Source organism: Phocoena phocoena, chromosome 8 (assembly GCF_963924675.1).
Source record: "Phocoena phocoena chromosome 8, mPhoPho1.1, whole genome shotgun sequence".
NCBI classification, from domain to species: domain Eukaryota; kingdom Metazoa; phylum Chordata; class Mammalia; order Artiodactyla; family Phocoenidae; genus Phocoena; species Phocoena phocoena.
The window spans coordinates 14,223,415-14,241,570 of NC_089226.1; the positions used below are offsets into that span (position 1 = coordinate 14,223,415).

General features: G+C 45.6%; 2 protein-coding genes across 2 annotated transcripts; one reads left to right on the top strand and one right to left on the bottom strand.

Annotated features, from left to right (window-relative positions):
- Window positions 1-69: 69 nt before the first annotated feature.
- On the top strand, window positions 70-1,840 carry RPS25 (ribosomal protein S25). The gene is made up of 5 exons (XM_065882097.1): window positions 70-125; window positions 368-463; window positions 1,025-1,208; window positions 1,599-1,697; window positions 1,794-1,840. Exons 1-4 carry the CDS (start codon window positions 123-125, stop codon window positions 1,691-1,693), a joined length of 378 nt encoding a protein of 125 aa, XP_065738169.1. The 5' UTR covers window positions 70-122; the 3' UTR covers window positions 1,694-1,697; window positions 1,794-1,840.
- Window positions 1,810-10,493, bottom strand: CENATAC (centrosomal AT-AC splicing factor). The gene is made up of 11 exons (XM_065882096.1): window positions 10,315-10,493; window positions 10,009-10,172; window positions 9,494-9,592; window positions 6,084-6,150; window positions 5,940-6,002; window positions 5,529-5,593; window positions 5,273-5,376; window positions 4,244-4,276; window positions 2,305-2,394; window positions 2,100-2,232; window positions 1,810-2,016 (listed from the first exon to the last, which is right to left on the bottom strand). The coding sequence occupies exons 1-11, from the start codon at window positions 10,432-10,434 to the stop codon at window positions 1,953-1,955; spliced, it is 1,002 nt and encodes a 333-aa protein (XP_065738168.1). The 5' UTR covers window positions 10,435-10,493; the 3' UTR covers window positions 1,810-1,952.
- Window positions 10,494-18,156: the final 7,663 nt, after the last annotated feature.

An 18,156-nucleotide genomic window follows, 5' to 3' on the forward strand; every position in this document is an offset into this window, starting at 1 on the left:
CCCCTTACCCCGGAAGCACTCGCTGCAGGCGGAGGTTTCTGGGCTTCTTCGCTAGACACACTTCCTTTTCGTCCGACATCTTAGGGAGGCGAGGTGGTGGCCGTTGCTTTCCCGGCTTCGCTATGGTGAGAGCTCTGTTCGGGGACAGCCGGCGTGGTTTCGGGAGCCGGCGATGCCGGCGCGCATTTGGGGCGGCATCGGAGGAGGGCTCCCAGAACTTCCGGGCCGCGTGTCGAGGCGGGCGGGCTATTGCTTCCTCCATGTGGTCCGTCAGTGGAGTCTGGGCGGGGGGTGAGGTGGAGCGCAGGGGTAGGGGGAGCGTGGGGCTGCCTTGAGACCTGGCAGTATTCCCGCTTTTCTTATGTAGCCGCCCAAGGATGACAAGAAGAAGAAAGATGCCGGAAAGTCGGCCAAGAAAGACAAAGACCCAGTGAACAAGTCTGGGGGTAAAGCCAAAAAGAAGGTAGGAGTCAGTCGCTTGAACGTTGAGGGAGGCTGCGGGCACCCGTCCCTTATCGATATATTAAGTGACACCTAGCAGATGGCTTGTAAGGTTGTGGGGTCTAGAGTCAGGTTATTACAGCTTATGCTCTCATCAGCATTGTTTTTTCGTTATTTGGAGAATGGGGTCATATACGCTGTTTAGAAATTAGATGTGTACAGAGCATTTATTTTGATACGCAGCACATAGTGTTATTTTAGTTGGTTCCGTGGGGCTCAGTCAGTATCTGAAAGTCTCAATAATAGGTTCCCCTCCCCCCCCCCGCCCCCAACCAGATGTGTCTTTGATGCCCTTAACGACGACCAGGGTCTCTTTTTGCTTTGAATTCTGGCTTTCTAATTATTTGAATCTTAATTTGCAGAGTTTCTGCAAATTCTGCATTTCATAGATTTCTGCAGGCCGAGGAATAGAGCCACTCTCTCAGTATAGCCGTACAACCAAGTAACAGTTCTTTGAGGCAGGTTGTTCCAGAGGAGGGAAGAATAGAGCACTGATTTTTTTTTTTTTTTTTTTGGTGAGCAGAAGTGGTCCAAAGGCAAAGTTCGGGACAAGCTCAATAACCTAGTCTTGTTTGACAAAGCAACATATGACAAACTCTGTAAAGAAGTTCCCAACTATAAGCTTATAACTCCAGCTGTCGTCTCTGAGAGACTGAAGATTCGTGGCTCCCTGGCCAGGGCAGCCTTGCAGGAGCTGCTTAGTAAAGGTGAGAGGGGTGTGTTGTACTGATTTGTATGCTTTTGCACCTTAAATTGGCCTGACCGTGCTAGCCATCTTAAATGCAATAGGTGGTTGTTAGTAATGTAATTCTAACATGTTATCTAGGTTATTGGTTAGTGCCCAGTAATGGAAACAGTGATTTTCAAGTTATAGTAAAGTGCTGTGAAGGTGGCCATCCCAAGAGCAGGTGGTGAGTCCCTTGTTTTAAAAGGGTAAGTCAAATTAGATTATAACCAAGAAATGTAGGCATGCCTCCTAAACTCACGCTTAAAATTCAGCATTTCTCTTTTGGGATGGAATATAAAACAGATATTTCTAGTGTCTTATTAAGTATTTCATAGTACTATTGTGTGAAAATTTTATGCTTTCTTTCTAGGACTTATTAAACTGGTTTCAAAGCACAGAGCTCAAGTAATTTACACCAGAAATACTAAGGGTGGAGATGCTCCAGCTGCTGGTGAAGATGCATGAACAGGTGAGCAAGAACCCAGGGGTTCATGGTGTAGGAAGTATGCATCCCTTCACGAGGCTCTATAGTTCTGATTCTTGGATTTTTTTTTTTTTTTTACAGGTCCCACCAGCTGTATATTTGGAAAAATAAAACTTTATTAAATCAAATAAATGGGCATGTCTGTTTCCTAAGAAAGGCAGTTACAAAGGATAATAGTAGGTATCGGCTTGTTGATTTGGCTTTGAGCATTATGGTGGTTGAAAATGTATTAGGAAACCATTAACTTTTCTTTTTATGTGACTGCTGTTTGTTTCTTGCTGCGGCTTCAGTTTTGAATTGATGCCTGAAAGGAAATGAAGGGTTAGCAGGACGAAGGGTGAGATCTCCAAGGGGGAGTGGGTTGGGGTCCTGACACTGGGCCCATACCTGGATTGCCAGCGGCGTCCATTATTCCAGACCCGGCCAAAAGAGGGCAGCCAGCCTGCGCCGGTACTGGAGTTATGATCAAAGTTGGCCCCAACTCTGTCTGGTGGGAGTTTCTTCAATTTCTGTTTTTCCTCTACAATAAGCAGTTTTATTTGAGTAGGAAGACTTAAAGAACCCATCACTATTTCTGAATTAGTTAACTTACTTTCTTTGAGAAACTCTTCATAGGAGGGTCCTATTTGTTGGTTCCCAGAGCTACAGTCCTCATCTTGGACCATCCAGGGAGGTGTGGCACCTGGAAAAGGAAGACCCTTTAAGTAGAAATGAAAGCACTTAAAAAAAAGTTTTTAACCTTCAGGCTGTTGTGGAACATAGCTAGCTATAAGTTCCTACCTAATTGAAAATTATAAATGTTTATAAACAAAACCCAGGAATTCTGGACCATGGGAAGTTGAGGGGCCTAGGCTAATTTAAAAGGTGCTGATACTTAATAGCTGTATCAGTACAGCTGTATCAATATAGCAATACATGCCTGACAAACTACACACATTTAAAGTGTGCAATTTGAAATGTCTGGGATGAAATCACCACCACCATGTATCCTTGTGCCCCTTTAAAATATTTTCTAGCACACTTCCCTTATACCCCTCTTCCCAGGCAGCCACTGGTGTGCTTTCTGTTGCTATAGGTTAGTTTGCGTTTTCCGTAATGTTGTATAAATGGCATATATTATGTACCCTTGTGTACCTTTTAGCATAGTTACTTTGAGGTTTTTGTGTTACACGTGTTTTCAATCGTTCCTTCTTCGTTACTATTTTTTGAAGTGTTCATTGGCTGAGGCACATTGGGATTTTTTTTCAACTTTTAAAGAAGCTGCCAAACTGTTTTCCAAAGTAGTTATGCCAGTTTGCATCCCCACCAGCAGTGTATGAGAGCGCCTGCATATATAAATGGGCAGCCTTTAGCCGTTTTTAATTCTTTGGCCACGCCACGTGGCATATGGTATTGTTCCCTGACCAGGGATTAAATGTGTGCTCCCTGCATTGAGAGTGTGGAGCCTTAACCACTGGACCGCCAGGGAAGTCCTAGTTTCAGCCATTTTGATGAGCATCTTTTTATATGCCTTTATTGAGTGTTGAGAGAGGTTTTCATATATTGAGAATACACATCCTTCATCAGATGCTGCTTTACTTTGCTTTAGTTTGTTACGCTTTAGTTTGTTATGCTAAAGTTTGTAATCTTCCATTTTTCAAGCAAAGTACTTTTTCCCTTAGTTGAAATACAAGGAGACGAGTGGCTGTAGCATGGCTAATGCCATGGTGGGCACTGTGTACGGTATAGAGACTTCTCTGGCCCTCAATTGCAACGAGTTTTATTTTTAAAATTTATTTTATTGAAGTATAGTTGATTTACAATGTTGTGTTAATTTCTGCTGTACAGCAAAGCGACTCAGTTATATATGTATTCTTTTTCATATTCTTTTCCATAATAGTTTATCACAGGATATTAAATATAGTTCCCTCTGCTATACAGTAGGACCTTGTTGTTTATACTCTTTATTTTCACTATTAAGTGTATTATTTTAAAAAACACTTTAACACACACTCATATAGTGGTTGAACAAAAACCCTTATAAGAATTACCATGTCAGGGGCTTCCCTGGTGGCGCAGTGGTTGAGAGTTTGCCTGCCGATGTAGGGGACACGGGTTCGTGCCCCGGTCTGGGAAGATCCCACATGCCACGGAGCGGCTGGGCCTGTGAGCCATGGCCGCTGAGCCTGCGCGTCTGGAGCCTGTGCTCCGCAACGGCAGAGGCCACAATAGTGAGGCCCGCGTACAGCAAAAAAAAAAAAAAAAAAAAAAAGAATTACCATGTCTGACATTTTCTAAGTTTAAAACACCTTAGATCTGAAAGTTAAAAAAAAAACCGGTAAACAGGTGAATGTACATCTGTTACTTTCCTGAGTTACTCAGACACATTTGACTTATGTGTCTTCGATACCCTTCTACCAGTGAAAAGGCCTAGAACTCAGGTGTGTCTCAAAGATCCCAAGTTGACTGACAGTGCTGTATCTTAATCAACTTTATTCTTTAAAAAAAAAAAAAGCTTCTTACAGTTTGAGAAATACTGCTGTGGGTCTTACCTGAGTGGATGTTACCAATTCCTGGTGTATCCTGTAGTTGGAAATGGGAAAAAATCATAAGAAAGCCAAGAGATGATAGGATACTCATAGCCTAGAGGAAGAAATTTTACTGGAGGTGGATGGAACCACTGCCATGACGCTAGTTCTGCACTGGGTTGATGTTAAATCTTACAGAGCACAGCAAATCACTGAAAGACAGTCTTGCCCTCACCAGACTCAAGGTCTTAGTAGCAGAGATGTCCAAAAATAAGTGCCTACTAGATGGTAGGTAAACGAAACCCTTTTCTTACAGAGCATACATACTACTGGGAAAGAGAAGTATGAATTACACAAATTACATTCACAGCTTTTTACATGGGGCTACATCCATTTATAACAGTTTTCCATGAAAAAGTGACATTCAAGCTAAGAGCTGAAGGAAGGTGAGGGTTAAGTAGATGGTGAGAGAAGGAAAGCACATCATTTAAGACAATGGCAATTACATGTTCAAAAGCAAGGAGGAGCACAGTGCAGCTGGAGGATAGAATGTAAGATAGCAGGTGATACGATTATTTTCTGTTGTGTTTGGGACAAGATTGCAGTAGTAGGAATTGTTCCAAGGTGGAATAGAGACCAGCTTGTATTCAGGAGATAAAATAGGTGACATACTCATTGAGGGAATGTAAAAAATGAAAGGAGGAGATGAGGATCTGCATCTGCAGTTAATGGAGACACAGGAGTGGTGGCGTGGCTTCAGGTGCCTGTGGGGCATCTATAAATGTCCCGTATTGAGCTGGAACTGGATTCTGCACAGGATGAGATTTAGGAGTTGGTACTTCTATGTGGCAATTGGGGCAGTGTGTGGATAAGATCACCATGGAGGGTGACGAAAAAGTCTAAGAACATGATACTATGGGATAGGGCAGCAAGAGGGAAAAGCCTGCTAAGACAGGAAAGGCCAGAATACACAGAAAAGCCAGGAGAGGTGGGTGTCCTGGGAACTGAGGGGGCACTGGCCCTTTCCCAACTTTCGTATCCATTGTACCTGATGATGGCCAATGAATGTCAGCGGTTGTCCTGTCTCCATCCAGTCAAGCTCTGGGGCTGGTGGCAGGTCCACATAGGAGGGCTGCTGTGAGGTGGAGGCTACTTGGCTGAAAAAGACAAAGAGGAGCCAGGCTGGCAGACAAGGTCCTTGAGCCATGAGGATAGCAAAGATGAGATTTGTTCCCTTTTCCCAGCCAAAGTTACAGAATGTTCTAAGAGATGTCAGAATTCCCAATAAGAGGTTTCCTAACAGTCTTACCTGTTTGTCCCTTTCCAGCTTCCAGGTGCCGAAGAGCCCTCTTCTGGGTCTGGCACTGTCTGAGGCTGAGTTTGATTCAGGAAAAATAAATGTGTCTAGAATGCTTAAGAATTTGCCTAGGCCATGCTCCCACCCTCCAGAAATAAACAAATTGACATATTGAGGGTACTGCCCATATCTTGCAAACTTCCCTCCCTCCCTCCCTGCCTCCCTTCCCCCAGCCTGGCCCACATCATCTCCACTGACAAAGGCCTGCACCCTGGTGGGCAGGTAAGGGAATTCAAGCCGAGCAGATAAAGCATGGAGTCCATGAATTCTCATAAGAAGAGCTGGTAGGTGAAATGTTGGACCTGGGAGAAGCAGGAATCAGTGGATTTGGATACTGCTCTGGCTCCTCCGAGGGAAACCAACCTCTAAGACAGACCGAACCACCTCCTGCCGGCTGTGCTCCACCTCACGGATCTGAGCTGCCATCTGTGGGAGAGAGGCTGCTTAGTACAAAATGGTGGGGGGGGGGTGGGACTGGGTCCTTCAGAGGCCTTTCCTTTAACTCACCTCTTTAATCACTTCATCCTCTTTTTCCTCATAGGAATCCAGACTTTTCACCATGGACTTCTTGAATCTAAAAAGAAAAAGGGCAAGTCCCGGTCAGTTGTGAAAAGATCCTCAGTAGATCATTTTTCTCTGAATTTTGGGTAGTGTCAAACTCCCAGAAACAAAATAGTACAATGAACACCCATGTACCTCTCCCCCAGATTCACTGTAAACATTTCGCCATACTGGCTCCAGTTTGCTTATAAACACATTGCCTTTCTGCCAAGAACATGAGACTTTAATTCTAAATTTTTCAGCATCTCCTGGGAACAGGAACAGCCTATGAAACCATTACCATACTTAAGAAAATCAATTTCCCTTTATTGATGTCCAAATTGTCCCATATTTGGGGCAACAATATATTTGCAGTTGTTTTTATCCTACAATACAAAGGTATCCGAATAACACCAATGCTGCTATCAGCAATAATACTACTAAGCAAAGCTCAAGGTTTCTTTGCAGTTCGTTAGTCCTCAGAAAACCTAAGGGTGTACAGTCAGGTTTTTGTGTTCAAATGTTACTTGAATTCTTACTCTTTCATCATTGTTATCAACTGATATATAATTAATATAACTGTCTTTGTTTGCCTAATTTTATTATTATTTTTTGAAACTATAACTAGAGGACATTTCTCTGTTTTTCACTCAGACTGTCTTGAGGACGTAACAAGACTGCATCACCACCCCCCGCCCCGATTGGAAGAAGGGTTCTTAGTACAGTGAATGTTAGATACGAACAGTTTGAAGGACTGGAACCAACAGTTACTGACAAAAACCAACTTCCATCTAAATCATCATAAAAATGTTTTAAGTTAAAAAGGGAGGGGGAGAAGGGGGCAAAAGGAGTTTGATTGAACAAGATCCTCACATTTCATCTAATACATTCAACCCTGGCTAGCGTATACCAAAATGGAAACTGGATTACTATAATAAAAACTTCTACAGCACTCTGTGCACACCTGTGTTCCAAGCCCACCCCCATCCCCCTAATGCTTCCAAACTCAACTATATGATGAAGGAGCGTATAAATCTCTCTAATCCAGTCTTTGTTATAACGCTGGTATGTCTGGGTATCAGCTCAGTAAACAAGGCAGCTGAGGTCTTCCAGGTCATCAATAAAATCAAATAACTGATACCATACGTGATAGGGGGGCTGTTGGGATTCACTGTCTTCAGATGTTCTTCATACATTACACAAACACCTTCCATGCATTCATTCACAGATTCATAGCATAAGTTCTGCCTTCTGGCCTCTTGGTAGGCTGTACCAGCAAAATGGTGTGAGACATGTCGCCAAACTCTTGCAGCCGCTGCCGACTACTCTGCCGACGCCGCCACTGCACACGAGCTTATAGCCTTTTTGCCTAATTTTAATATGTAAAACGTTTATGTAGGGGAATGGCTCTATCAAGGTGCCCTGGCAGCCTTGCATGTATCCTTACAGGCAAAGCCTTGAACTGCAGCTTATCAGAGTTTTGGCTGAAGGTCTGCGTGATCCTCCTGGAACACAAGAGGACAGGAGGCCTGAAAGGAACTGCTAGGAGGCCATCTCCCACTCGTCTCCCTATCTCTCATGGGAGACCATTATGAAACAGTTTCTCATCAACTCTCAGTTCTGATGGGGTATGGGACTTTGTGCTCAGGTTTGAGCTGTAGATATAAAAGCACGTAGCTGCAGTCTAGACTTGGCTCCCCAGCAAAAGTATCGCACAGCTCACACTGCAGTCACCCAGCCCTATTTGTATCAGTATGGTCCTTTTTGGTGTGTTGGACAACCTGGGAAGCTGGCACTTCGGGCTTACTCTTTTCACTGCCTATGTAACAAACTGCCTGAATCTAAAAGTAGCTTACTGTGGGACTTTCCTGGTGGTCCAGTGGTTAAGAATCCCCCTTCCAATGCAGGGGACTTGGGTTTGATCCCTGGTCGGGGAACTAAGATCCCACATGCTGCAACTACTGAGTCCATACGTGCCACAACTAGAGTGCCCACGTGCTCTGGAGCCTGCACGCACCAGAACTAGAGAGAAGCCTGCGTGCTGCAATGAAGATCCTGCATGCCGGCACTAAGACCCGATGCAGCCAAATAAAAAGACTAATCTTTTAAAATAATGATTAGGACTTCCCTGGTGGCGCAGTGGTTAAGAATCCGCCTGCCAATGCAGCGGACACAGGTTTGAGCCCTGGTCTGGGAAGATCCCACATGCCACGGAGCAACTAAGCCTGTGCACCACAACTACTGAGCCTGTGCTCTAGAGCCTGCGAGCCACAGCGACTGAAGCCTGCACACCTAAAGCCTGTGCTCCGCAACAAGAGAAGCCACTACAATGAGAAGCCCGTGCATGCACCACAATGAACAGTAGCCCCCACTTGCCGCAACTAGAGAAAGTCTGCGTGCAGCAACAAAGACCAGACGCAGCCAAAAATAAATTTTTTTATTAAAAAAAAAGATTAAATAATAAAAGTGGCTCATTGTATCTTTACTGGTCAAATCAGTCAGGCTTGGCCTGGCCTTGTGTGAGCTTGAAATTTATAAAGCTCAAAAGTCAAATTATATTTAAATAAAAAGTTCAAAGAGTCCATCCTCATAATTCTCAATTATAACCTTTGCTGCTCAACTATCCTTTATTCACCCACCAAAAACCATATGGAGCTGAGCCAGGGTGTGAGGAGTGAGTGGCCTCAGTTTCTTATCTCCTCCCAGTCTGAACCACAGATTTTAAGGCAAGGTGGTGGGATCTAGGCATTTCTTATTTCCTCATTATTCTCCACATTGGGTAGAAAGAAATAACAAACACCATGTGTTTTCTTAACTTTGGCTTTGGGATCCCCTTGGGTTCCACACTCCACAATCTCAATATGGTCCCAATAAAAGTGATGATGTGAGGCTGCCTGAGTCCTCTTCCTGAGGCAGTCAGGGCTCACTCCCTCTCTGTGCTGTCCAGCTTCCTACAATCCGGTTCCTTGGGGTCCTCCGAGGCCAGTTAAAATAGAGTCCAAAACTATTAAAAGTGGGCACTGGGTGAGCACCAGTTTCTTGCACACTATAAAAAGCATCTTCTGCTCCTAAAGAACCTTAGTAGTTTCTGTGTCATACATTTAAGTAGTTGATTATGGTCAGCTTTAATTATACACTATCCTCTATTTGCTAAATACATTGTAAATCCCCCCCCCAACTAGATTATAAACCTTTCAAGGACTCTGTCTTATTTCTTTTGTGTCCAATATGGTGCCTAGGATAATGAGTGCTACAAAGACAATGGTTACTAATGAAGTCCTTACTAAACTTCCCAAGCAGTAGAGGAAGCTCCAGTACCTGACACAGGCCCAGAGAATCCACACTCTGCTACTTCATCATGTGAAGTAGTGACTTACCGTGCATAATCCTGGGGGGAGATCAAAAACTTCTCTTTCATCTGGAACTCAGCCTTGTTCTCCCACCAGAATCTGTTGGTTGCTTTCTTGTGCTCTGGACTGAGAATGGAAAGGACAAGTAATCTCAATGATAGACTGCAGAATATTACACAGATATCTAGGCATTAGATAAATAATGCAAACTGACATCTGGGTTTCTGTCTCTGGGCAAGGCTGAGAGAATACTGATAGTAGTCTCTTCAAGATCTCCAGTCTCCCCCTTCCAATAAAAATGTGAGAATCTGAGAGGAAGTGATGGGAGGGAACCTTGATTGAACTTGCCCAGCTGACTTTCCCAGCTAGACCACCAACACCACTGGGACCATGGCAGCCGTAAGCCCGCTACCTTCAAGGCTGGCAATGCCTACAAGATGACTCAATCAAATCACAAAAGCGTTCTTCCTCTCACCCACCCTAAATCCTCCCTCCCACAAACGTACACGACTGTTGTATGCGGCTCCCGGCCCGGAGCTCACCTGGCCAGATGCTCCAGCAGCCCCCCATGCAGCACGGTCAGGTTTCCGTGGCTCAGGTGTTTCCTCACCTCACAGCCGCAGCACAGGCACCAGCAGCACCGCTCGTGCTCGGGCACGTAACGCTCCACCTGAGCGGCGCGGACGGCCTTGCGGGCGGCCTCCACCTGCCGCGGAGAGGGTACCAAGGGGAAGAGGCTAAGTAGGACCCCGGCGGGACCCCCAGATCCCACCCCCTCGGGCCCTCACAGCCCCGCCCCCATTCCCGCCCCGTCCTGTCCAGGGTTTCCTCCAGCCTCGCGTCCGCACCTGAGGCAGAAGCCGCTCCAAAGCCACCTTCAGCTGCCGCTGGTGCTTGCGACTGTAGACGTGTCCGCGGCCGCAGAAGAAGGTCTGGCGGCAAACAGGGCAGCGCTCCGCCGGCGCCATCTACCCAGGACCGGGGAATCCGCAACGCGCAGCCTCTCCTTCGCCGTCTGGTGACCTCTGACCCCCTCAGGGGCGGGGCGAACCCAGCGGCCCCAGCGGCCCCCGCGGCCCCCAGCGGCCGGCAGGCGCCACTGCAAGTCCTACTACGGTTGCGCGGGTTTTTCTCTGGGAACCCTCATTGCGCACAAACCCAGCCCGTCGCCAGTACCGCCAAATGCAGTCTGGCTGGAAAAGGTGAGGGGAAGGAGCGCACGCGACAGTTAGGGGGGACCGCGCACGTATCTGGACACCGACAAGGACCCGTAGAGACAATGTAACATAATCGTAACTAGTATTTATAGGGTGCTCAGTGGGGGTCCAGAGCTTTACCTTAACTACCTCAGGTAATCTTCACAATAGCCCTGTGTGGTATCCTGTTATTACTGGCATTTTACAAGCGGGAAACTGAGGCGTGAAGGAGGAGGTAAGTTTGTGGAAGGTTGCACAGGTATAAAGCGGCAGAGGCATTGCCAGCAGGCTGTAGGGAACACAAGCTGAAGGCCTAATCTATGACCTGATCACGCTCATACCCCACAGGGGTGATCTGAACGTTGCTCCTGTAAAGCTGTAAAGGGAAAGCTATAAAGGGTGCAGTCACTGCTGAGGGTTAGCAGACGTGTTTAATCTGTAAACGTGCTAAACTAGTGGAACTTTATTCTCTACAAGCCATTTCTCCCAGAGTCAACAGCCTTCCTGTCTGTCCTGCTCCCTTAGCACCTAAGGTGAATTGCTCCCTCCCAGGGCTGAAATCCCCAGACTGTGATCTCCACCCTAGAACTCCCTCCAAAAAGCCTGGGGCCTGGCCCACACCTTAACTTATAGGATGTGCAAACAGAGCTGGCACAAAGTCCCCAGCTTCCCTTACATTTGTTACCTGTATTGGTGCATTAACCTGGATGGGTTACAATGTCTGTGGGCATATCCAGTCAACTCTACATAATTCAGACCCAGAAAGTAGCCAGACTCCCCTTCAGACCTTGACTTCCTGATGGAGCTTCCCTTTAGACTCAGGCCTTTGCCAGATGTGATGTATTTTGATGACCTTGCAGTTCTCAGTTCCTTGACCTCTCATCACTCCCCTGGACCTTGTCCACCAAAAATTGCTCCTTCTCTGAATTCAGACTCTGAAGTTCTACTCTGACCACCGTCTTCCAGCCTCCTGTGTGGACTTACCTTCCATCTGGTCTTTAACTGCAGGGAGACCTCCTTTCCTGAATATGAGTACTCTTATCCAGTCACTTGGAAAATTATTCATCATATGCCAGCTACTAAATGCTTTGCTCTAGGCCAGGTTTAAAAATTTAAAAAACCTTTAGAGTGTGGCCTCCAGGTCAGCAGCATCAGCATCTGGGAGCTTGTTAGAAATGCAAATTATTGGGCCCCACCCCAGAACTACTGAATAGGAAACTCCGGAGTGGGTCCCGGCAATCTGTGGTTTAATGAGCCCTTCAGGTGATTCTGATGCTCAGTCAAGTTTGAGAATCACTGGTCTAGGTCTGAGGTCCTCTTGACTTCGCTTTACCCATTGGATCCCAGGAATACTTCCACCACACTCTCACGGCAACATATTACTTCACTTGACCTACAAAGACCTCTCATTCTGTCACACCCCAACCATCCCATCTGTTTCCGTCATTTGTCCCAAAGCTGCTTTAGAGTAGTCTATACCATCTGCTTAAACGCCTAACTTTTCAGCCCTCTGCAATTTGGCTTTTGAAACTGTTTCCCTAAAGTCTTCCGTTACTGAGTATTCATTCGGCTGCCATCTGAACTAGACTGTGTGAATGGAACTCAATTTCTTCCTCTTCAGATCATCCCGTTTTCATGCTCCCAGTGAATGATAACCACTAAACTAAAGCCTGGAGTTTTGGGGTAAGTTATCTTTTTTTTAACTTATTTTAATTTATTTTTGGCTGTGTTGGGTCTTCGTTTCTGTGTGCAGGCTTTCTCTAGTTGCGGCGAGCGGGGGCTACTCTTCGTTGCGATGCACGGGCTTCACTTATTGTGTCTCGTGGGCTCTAGAGTGCAGGCTCAGTAGTTGTGGCGCACGGGCTTTGTTGCTCCGCGGCCTGTGGGATCTCCCAGACCAGGGAAGGGCTCGAATCGGTGTCCCCTGCATTGGCAGGCAGATTCTTAACCACTGCGCCATCAGGGAAGTCCCTACAGTAAGTTATCTTTGATTCTCCCTTTCACTTAGTCCCCACATCCACCCTGTGCAAGCTGTCTTACTAGATTTCTGAGATGTCTAAAATCTGTTCTCCACCTTTTATACTCATAGACCATACCTTATTTCATTTCCCTACCTTTCTTGCTTAGATTCATGTAAAATCTTTCTGACTGGTTTCCAGGTGTCTGGTGTATTTCACCTCCATTTATCCTCCACACGCTGGTCTTAAGGTAGTCTCTAAAATGACTTTCCTGATTAATTTAATGTCTCTAAGTTGCCTTCAGGAAATATCTAAATTTCACAACATGGATTTTACACTAAGTCTCCTAACCTCCTTTTCAGTCTTGTGTCCCACACTCCCCCACTCCCCCCCACCCTCCCCCCCAGCTATTGCTCCTCCAGGCAATATTCCTGCAGTCCTGTTGCTCCTATGCACTTTAGCATCTCCAGCCCTTGGTTCCCTCTGCCTAGAATTTACTTCTTTCCAGCTCTGCCTGATAAGTTCTTTCTATTATATAGGGCTCTGAAATATGAACTAGAATGGAATTTCCACAAGGCTGGTGACTTTGTCTGGAACATGGTAAGCTCTCAATCTAGTCATAAGCTCTTAGATCAATTCATGATTGAATGAATGAAATGTCACCCCTTTTGTGAAGCCTACCAGAGTGGATCCTGCAGAATTAATTTTTCCATTCCAAGGTCCTTTGCCCATCATCTTGTCATTTTGTTTAGTAGTCAGTTGAAAACTCAATAGTTAAAAAGCTCTTCAAGTGCAGGGACTGTGTCTTGATCATACCTGACTCAGTAGAACTAGCAGAAAGGGATCTTCTATGAATATTTGTCAAATTAAGTTAAAATCATCAAAACTCCAGACACCCTGGTGTTAACATGCCCATGGGGTGGGAGTCTGTGCTGGGAAGGAGCCTCAGAAGCATGCAGCTAACAACCTGCTAATTATGTTGCAGGAAGGGGGACCGCTTCCAGGACCCAAGAGTGGGCTCTTGTCTAACACTCGGAAATGAATTGTCTGAGGAGATACATGTACTGACGAAGCAGAAGACATTATTGGGAAGGGGCCCCCAGGTGGAGAGGAGCAGGGTAAGGGAACCCAGAACTGCTCTGCCACGTGGCTCGCAGTCTCATGTTTCATGGTAATGGGGTTAGTTTTCAGGGTTGTCTCTGGCCAATCATCTTTCTTGGCCTATATTTGGTCTGACTCAGGGTCCTTCCTGGTGGTGCATGCATCTCTCAGCCAAGATGGATTCCAGTGCAAAGGATTCTGAGAGCTTGGTAGGACAATATTATGGGCTGGCGTCTCCTCCCTCCTTTTGGCCCCTCCCAGATTCTCCTGGTTAGTTTTCAGTGGCAGCACCCTGTTCCTTATTGGGAACTCCTGTTGTGAGACAACTCATGCAAGTGGTTATCATTGTGCCTGGCCAAGGTGGGTGGTATCAGTCAATGGTTCCCTAACAATTAGAGTATCAAACTACAAAACAGGCTAGTGAATAGCTTTATTTATTTAAAAATTCTAAAAAGAAATTTCTTATTAAAAAAGAAAAAAAAAACCTGTACCAAAGCTATAAATAAAAAGGGGGACTTCCTTGGTGGTCCAGTGGCTAAGACTCTGCACTCCCAATGCCTGGGGCCCAGGTTCAGTCTCTGGTCAGGGAACTATATCCCACATGCTGCAACTAAGAGTCCGCATGCCGCAACTAAAGATCCTGCGTGCTGCAACTAAGGCCCAGCACAGCCAAATAAATACATATTTTTAAAATAAATAAATAAATAAATAAAAAGGGATTGGCCTCCATATCTTTTTGCCACCCGCCAATCCCCAAAGATGACTATTACTGATACCTGTTTTCTTTAAGACATTTTCTGTGTGTAGACAGCATACTTATATGTATATATATATATATATAGTTTCTGTCACATTTGGAATCATATCGAACATACTGTTCTGCTACTGTTTGTTTTTTTAGCCCTAAAAATGTATTATGAATATCTTTCTACACCAGTTCTTTGAGTATGATTTAAATACTGTCTATATCCCCCTGATTCTCAAATGTATTTACGTCTTCAGCTCAGGCTTATCTTCTGAACTCCAGACTTACAACAATTATCAACTTGACATAACCACCCTGATGTCTCACACATTCTAAACACAAAACTGCTCAAACCTGCTGCCCCTTCTCATCATTCATCCAATCATTCAAACCAAAAACCTCAGAGTCATTATTTTCTCCTCCTACATCTAGTCAATACTGTTGACGTGTTGATTCTGCCTCCAAGCTATATCATCAAATCAGGCTGCTTCTCTCCATTTCTACTGCCACCTGGATTCTGCAGTCACCTCCCTACAGGCCTTCCTGCTTCCATGTTTGCCCCCTCCAAGCCACTTTCAATGAGTGGCTGAGCATCATTTAAAAAATAAAAGGGAGTTGGACTTCCCTGGTGGCACAGTGGTTAAGAATCCGCTTGCCAATGCAGGGGACATCACTTCCGGAGAAGAGCTAGCTGTTGTTTTCCAGACCTGGAAAAAAGACCCTGTACTAACTTCTCCTGTGAGAAGTCTTCCCCAGTTCCTCTCACGCTAATTGCCCTCTTCTCTGTGCTTCCAGAGAACAAGGAATCTGCCTGTTAGGGAAGTTACTAGTGACAAGTCCTAGCAAACAGAGCATTCTAACTACCTAATGGGCCCCATGCTAGGCTCTGGGGTTTGGACATGAACGGAACTTATTCCATTGTATCGTCCTCACTGGTTGCCAAGGTCACTGAGGATGAGCGCCTCTGGGACAGGGACTATATCTTTTTTTTTTTTTTTTTCTGTGGTACACGGGCCTCTCACTGTTGTGGCCTCTCCTGTTGCGGAGCACAGGCTCCGGATGCGCAGGCTCAGTGGCCATGGCTCACGGGCCCAGCCCCTCCGCGGCATGTGGGATCTTCCCTTACCGGGGCACGAGCCCGTATCCCCTGCATCGGCAGGCGGACTCTCAACCACTGCGCCACCAGGGAAGCCCCAGGGACTATATCTTATACGTTGCTTAGTTTGGTGGTTTTCTACTTCATCAGCCTTAACACCCTAGGAATGGAGCAAATACTCTGTAAGACCGTCTTTACCACCCTGAAATGAACCATACTGATAAAATAACCTACCTACACATACAATTAAAAAAAAAATCAAGCTGTAATGCTCCAACGGTAATACAACAGAAAAATAAAGGGAGAGAAATGTATAAAAATGTATTCTAGTGGATAAACTATATATATTCTTTTTTATAAATTTATTTATTTATTTTTGGCTGTGTCGGGTCTTCGTTGCTGCACGTGGCTGTGGTTGCATCGAGCGGGGGCTACTCTTCGTTGCGGTGCGCGGGCTTCTCATTGAGGTGGCTTCTCTTGTTGTGGAGCACGGGCTTTAGGCACGCGGGCTTCAGTAGTGTGGCTCACGGGCTGTAGTGCGCAGGCTCAGTAGTTGTGGCACACAGGCTTAGTTGCTCCATGGCATGTGGGACCTTCCCAGACCAGGGCTCAAATCCATGTTCCCTGCATTGGCAGGTGGATTTTTAACCACTGCGCTGCCAGGGAAGTCCGATAAACTATATTTGAAAATATGAGAGTTAAAAATGTGTAGATACTTATTGTGAATAGCTTAAAGAGATGTCATTCAAATGATTATTGAAATACTTTAAAAAATGGATATAGAGCTATTCTGATTTTTTAATTTATTAATTAATTAGTTTGCGCCAGGTTTTAGCTGTGGCTCGCTGGCTCCTTAGTTGTAGCATGCATGTGGGATCTAGTTCCCTGACCAGGGATCAAACCCGGGCCCCCTGCATTGCAAGTGCAGAGTCTTAACCACTGTGCCACCAGGGCAGTCCTGAAAATACTTTTTTCTGTATATTGGCTACCTTGAAATAGCTAAGTATTTGTTTATACATGTAGAATCCTGATGATTACAACAAATACAAACAGACCAATACAGGCAAGTGGTATTGGTGAGTTAAATACCAGAGCAACTTTGCTGTCAGTGAAGTGATTTTCCGAAATGGCAAACAACTCTCAGAAAACTTCCAAACTAAAAAAAGTACAGTCTTCCTTCACTTTACATAAGAGTTGCATTCCTGGAAAATTTAGTACATAATAAAACAACACAACAAATACTTTCTGCTTAGGTGTAAAACCGGGTTAGGTTCTTGGCTCAGCTCATTCTCAATGGCCTTTGGTATGAGGCTCAGCTCTTTAAGGTGAGACACTGCCTCCTGCACTGACACTTGACACTCCTGGGCCTGCCAATCCCCCACATCCTTGCGGCAACCACAGGACCAGTGAGAGCCCCTGGCCTAGCGCTGCTTTGGGTGCATATTCCAGAATGAATGCAAAGCTGGAGCGGGTAGAGCAGAGGTGGCTGTGGTGATGGACAAGTGACCAGGGCGAGACTGCATGTCTGTTACCAAAAACGTGCAAACCAAGCAGATGAACCGGGGCCTTTCTTCAAAGGTAAAGATTTTGGTCAGATAGGGCATGGGCCATGCTTTTCAGGAATACCATGTTTCAGAGACTAGGGAGGAGGCAGTCTGATTTTATAGTGCTCTAGACTGCAAGGGATTAAGGGCTGAATAAGTGGACAGAAATGAAGGCAACTCCTTAAATAGCTATCACACTCAACTACCTGAGAAGAATAACAGTACCTACTCCTTAGGGCCTCTGTATGGATTAAACCTGCACATGCACTTAGAACGATGTCTGGTCCAGTTGTGAGCGCTCAATGTTAATATGCCAGTCACAGGACTACACACTTTCCATTGTCCTATTTAGTTCCCAAATCAAATCTGTGTGTACTTAGAAATGTTAAGAAAACTGTGCTAAAGAAGATATAGTGAGAGATGACAGGTCATCTGCTGAGTGGGAGCAGAGCGGAGAGTCAGAGATGGAGCAAGGTCCCGGCTCCCACTGAGAGCTGCCAAGTGCTGAAAGTAAATCCAGGCCATTACTAGTCCACCAGCATCCTGGAGGAAGGAGGCGGGTCCTAACTAGACATCACAAGAAGCAAAAAAACAGCTACCATTTATTTAGAACTGGGAGCCAGGTTTGGTATGAGGCACTCTACTCCATCCCCCCCCATCTCCGTGCTGGTACAGGTACAGTACTAAGAAAGAGCCATCAGGGACTTCCCTGGCGGTCCAGTGGTTAAGACTCCACACTTCCATTGCAGGGGGTGCGGGTTCAATCCCTGATAGGGGAACTAAGATCCCACATGCCATGCTGTGTGTCCAAAAAAAATAAAAATAAAAATTTAAAAAAGAAAGAGCCATCATTATCTCATTTTCCTGATCAAGACACTCAAGCTTAAAGAGAAAGTGGCTGCCTGAGGCAGGTTCTTCTAGAACGAGGATGCAGGAGCAGCAAGCAGCTACATCAGAGCTGAGAGCCAGTGCCCTTCTTGAGACTCACACACCACCCACGGCTACCTCTGGGGAGTAGCGATGCCCCCCTGGGACAGTGTCTGTGGCTGG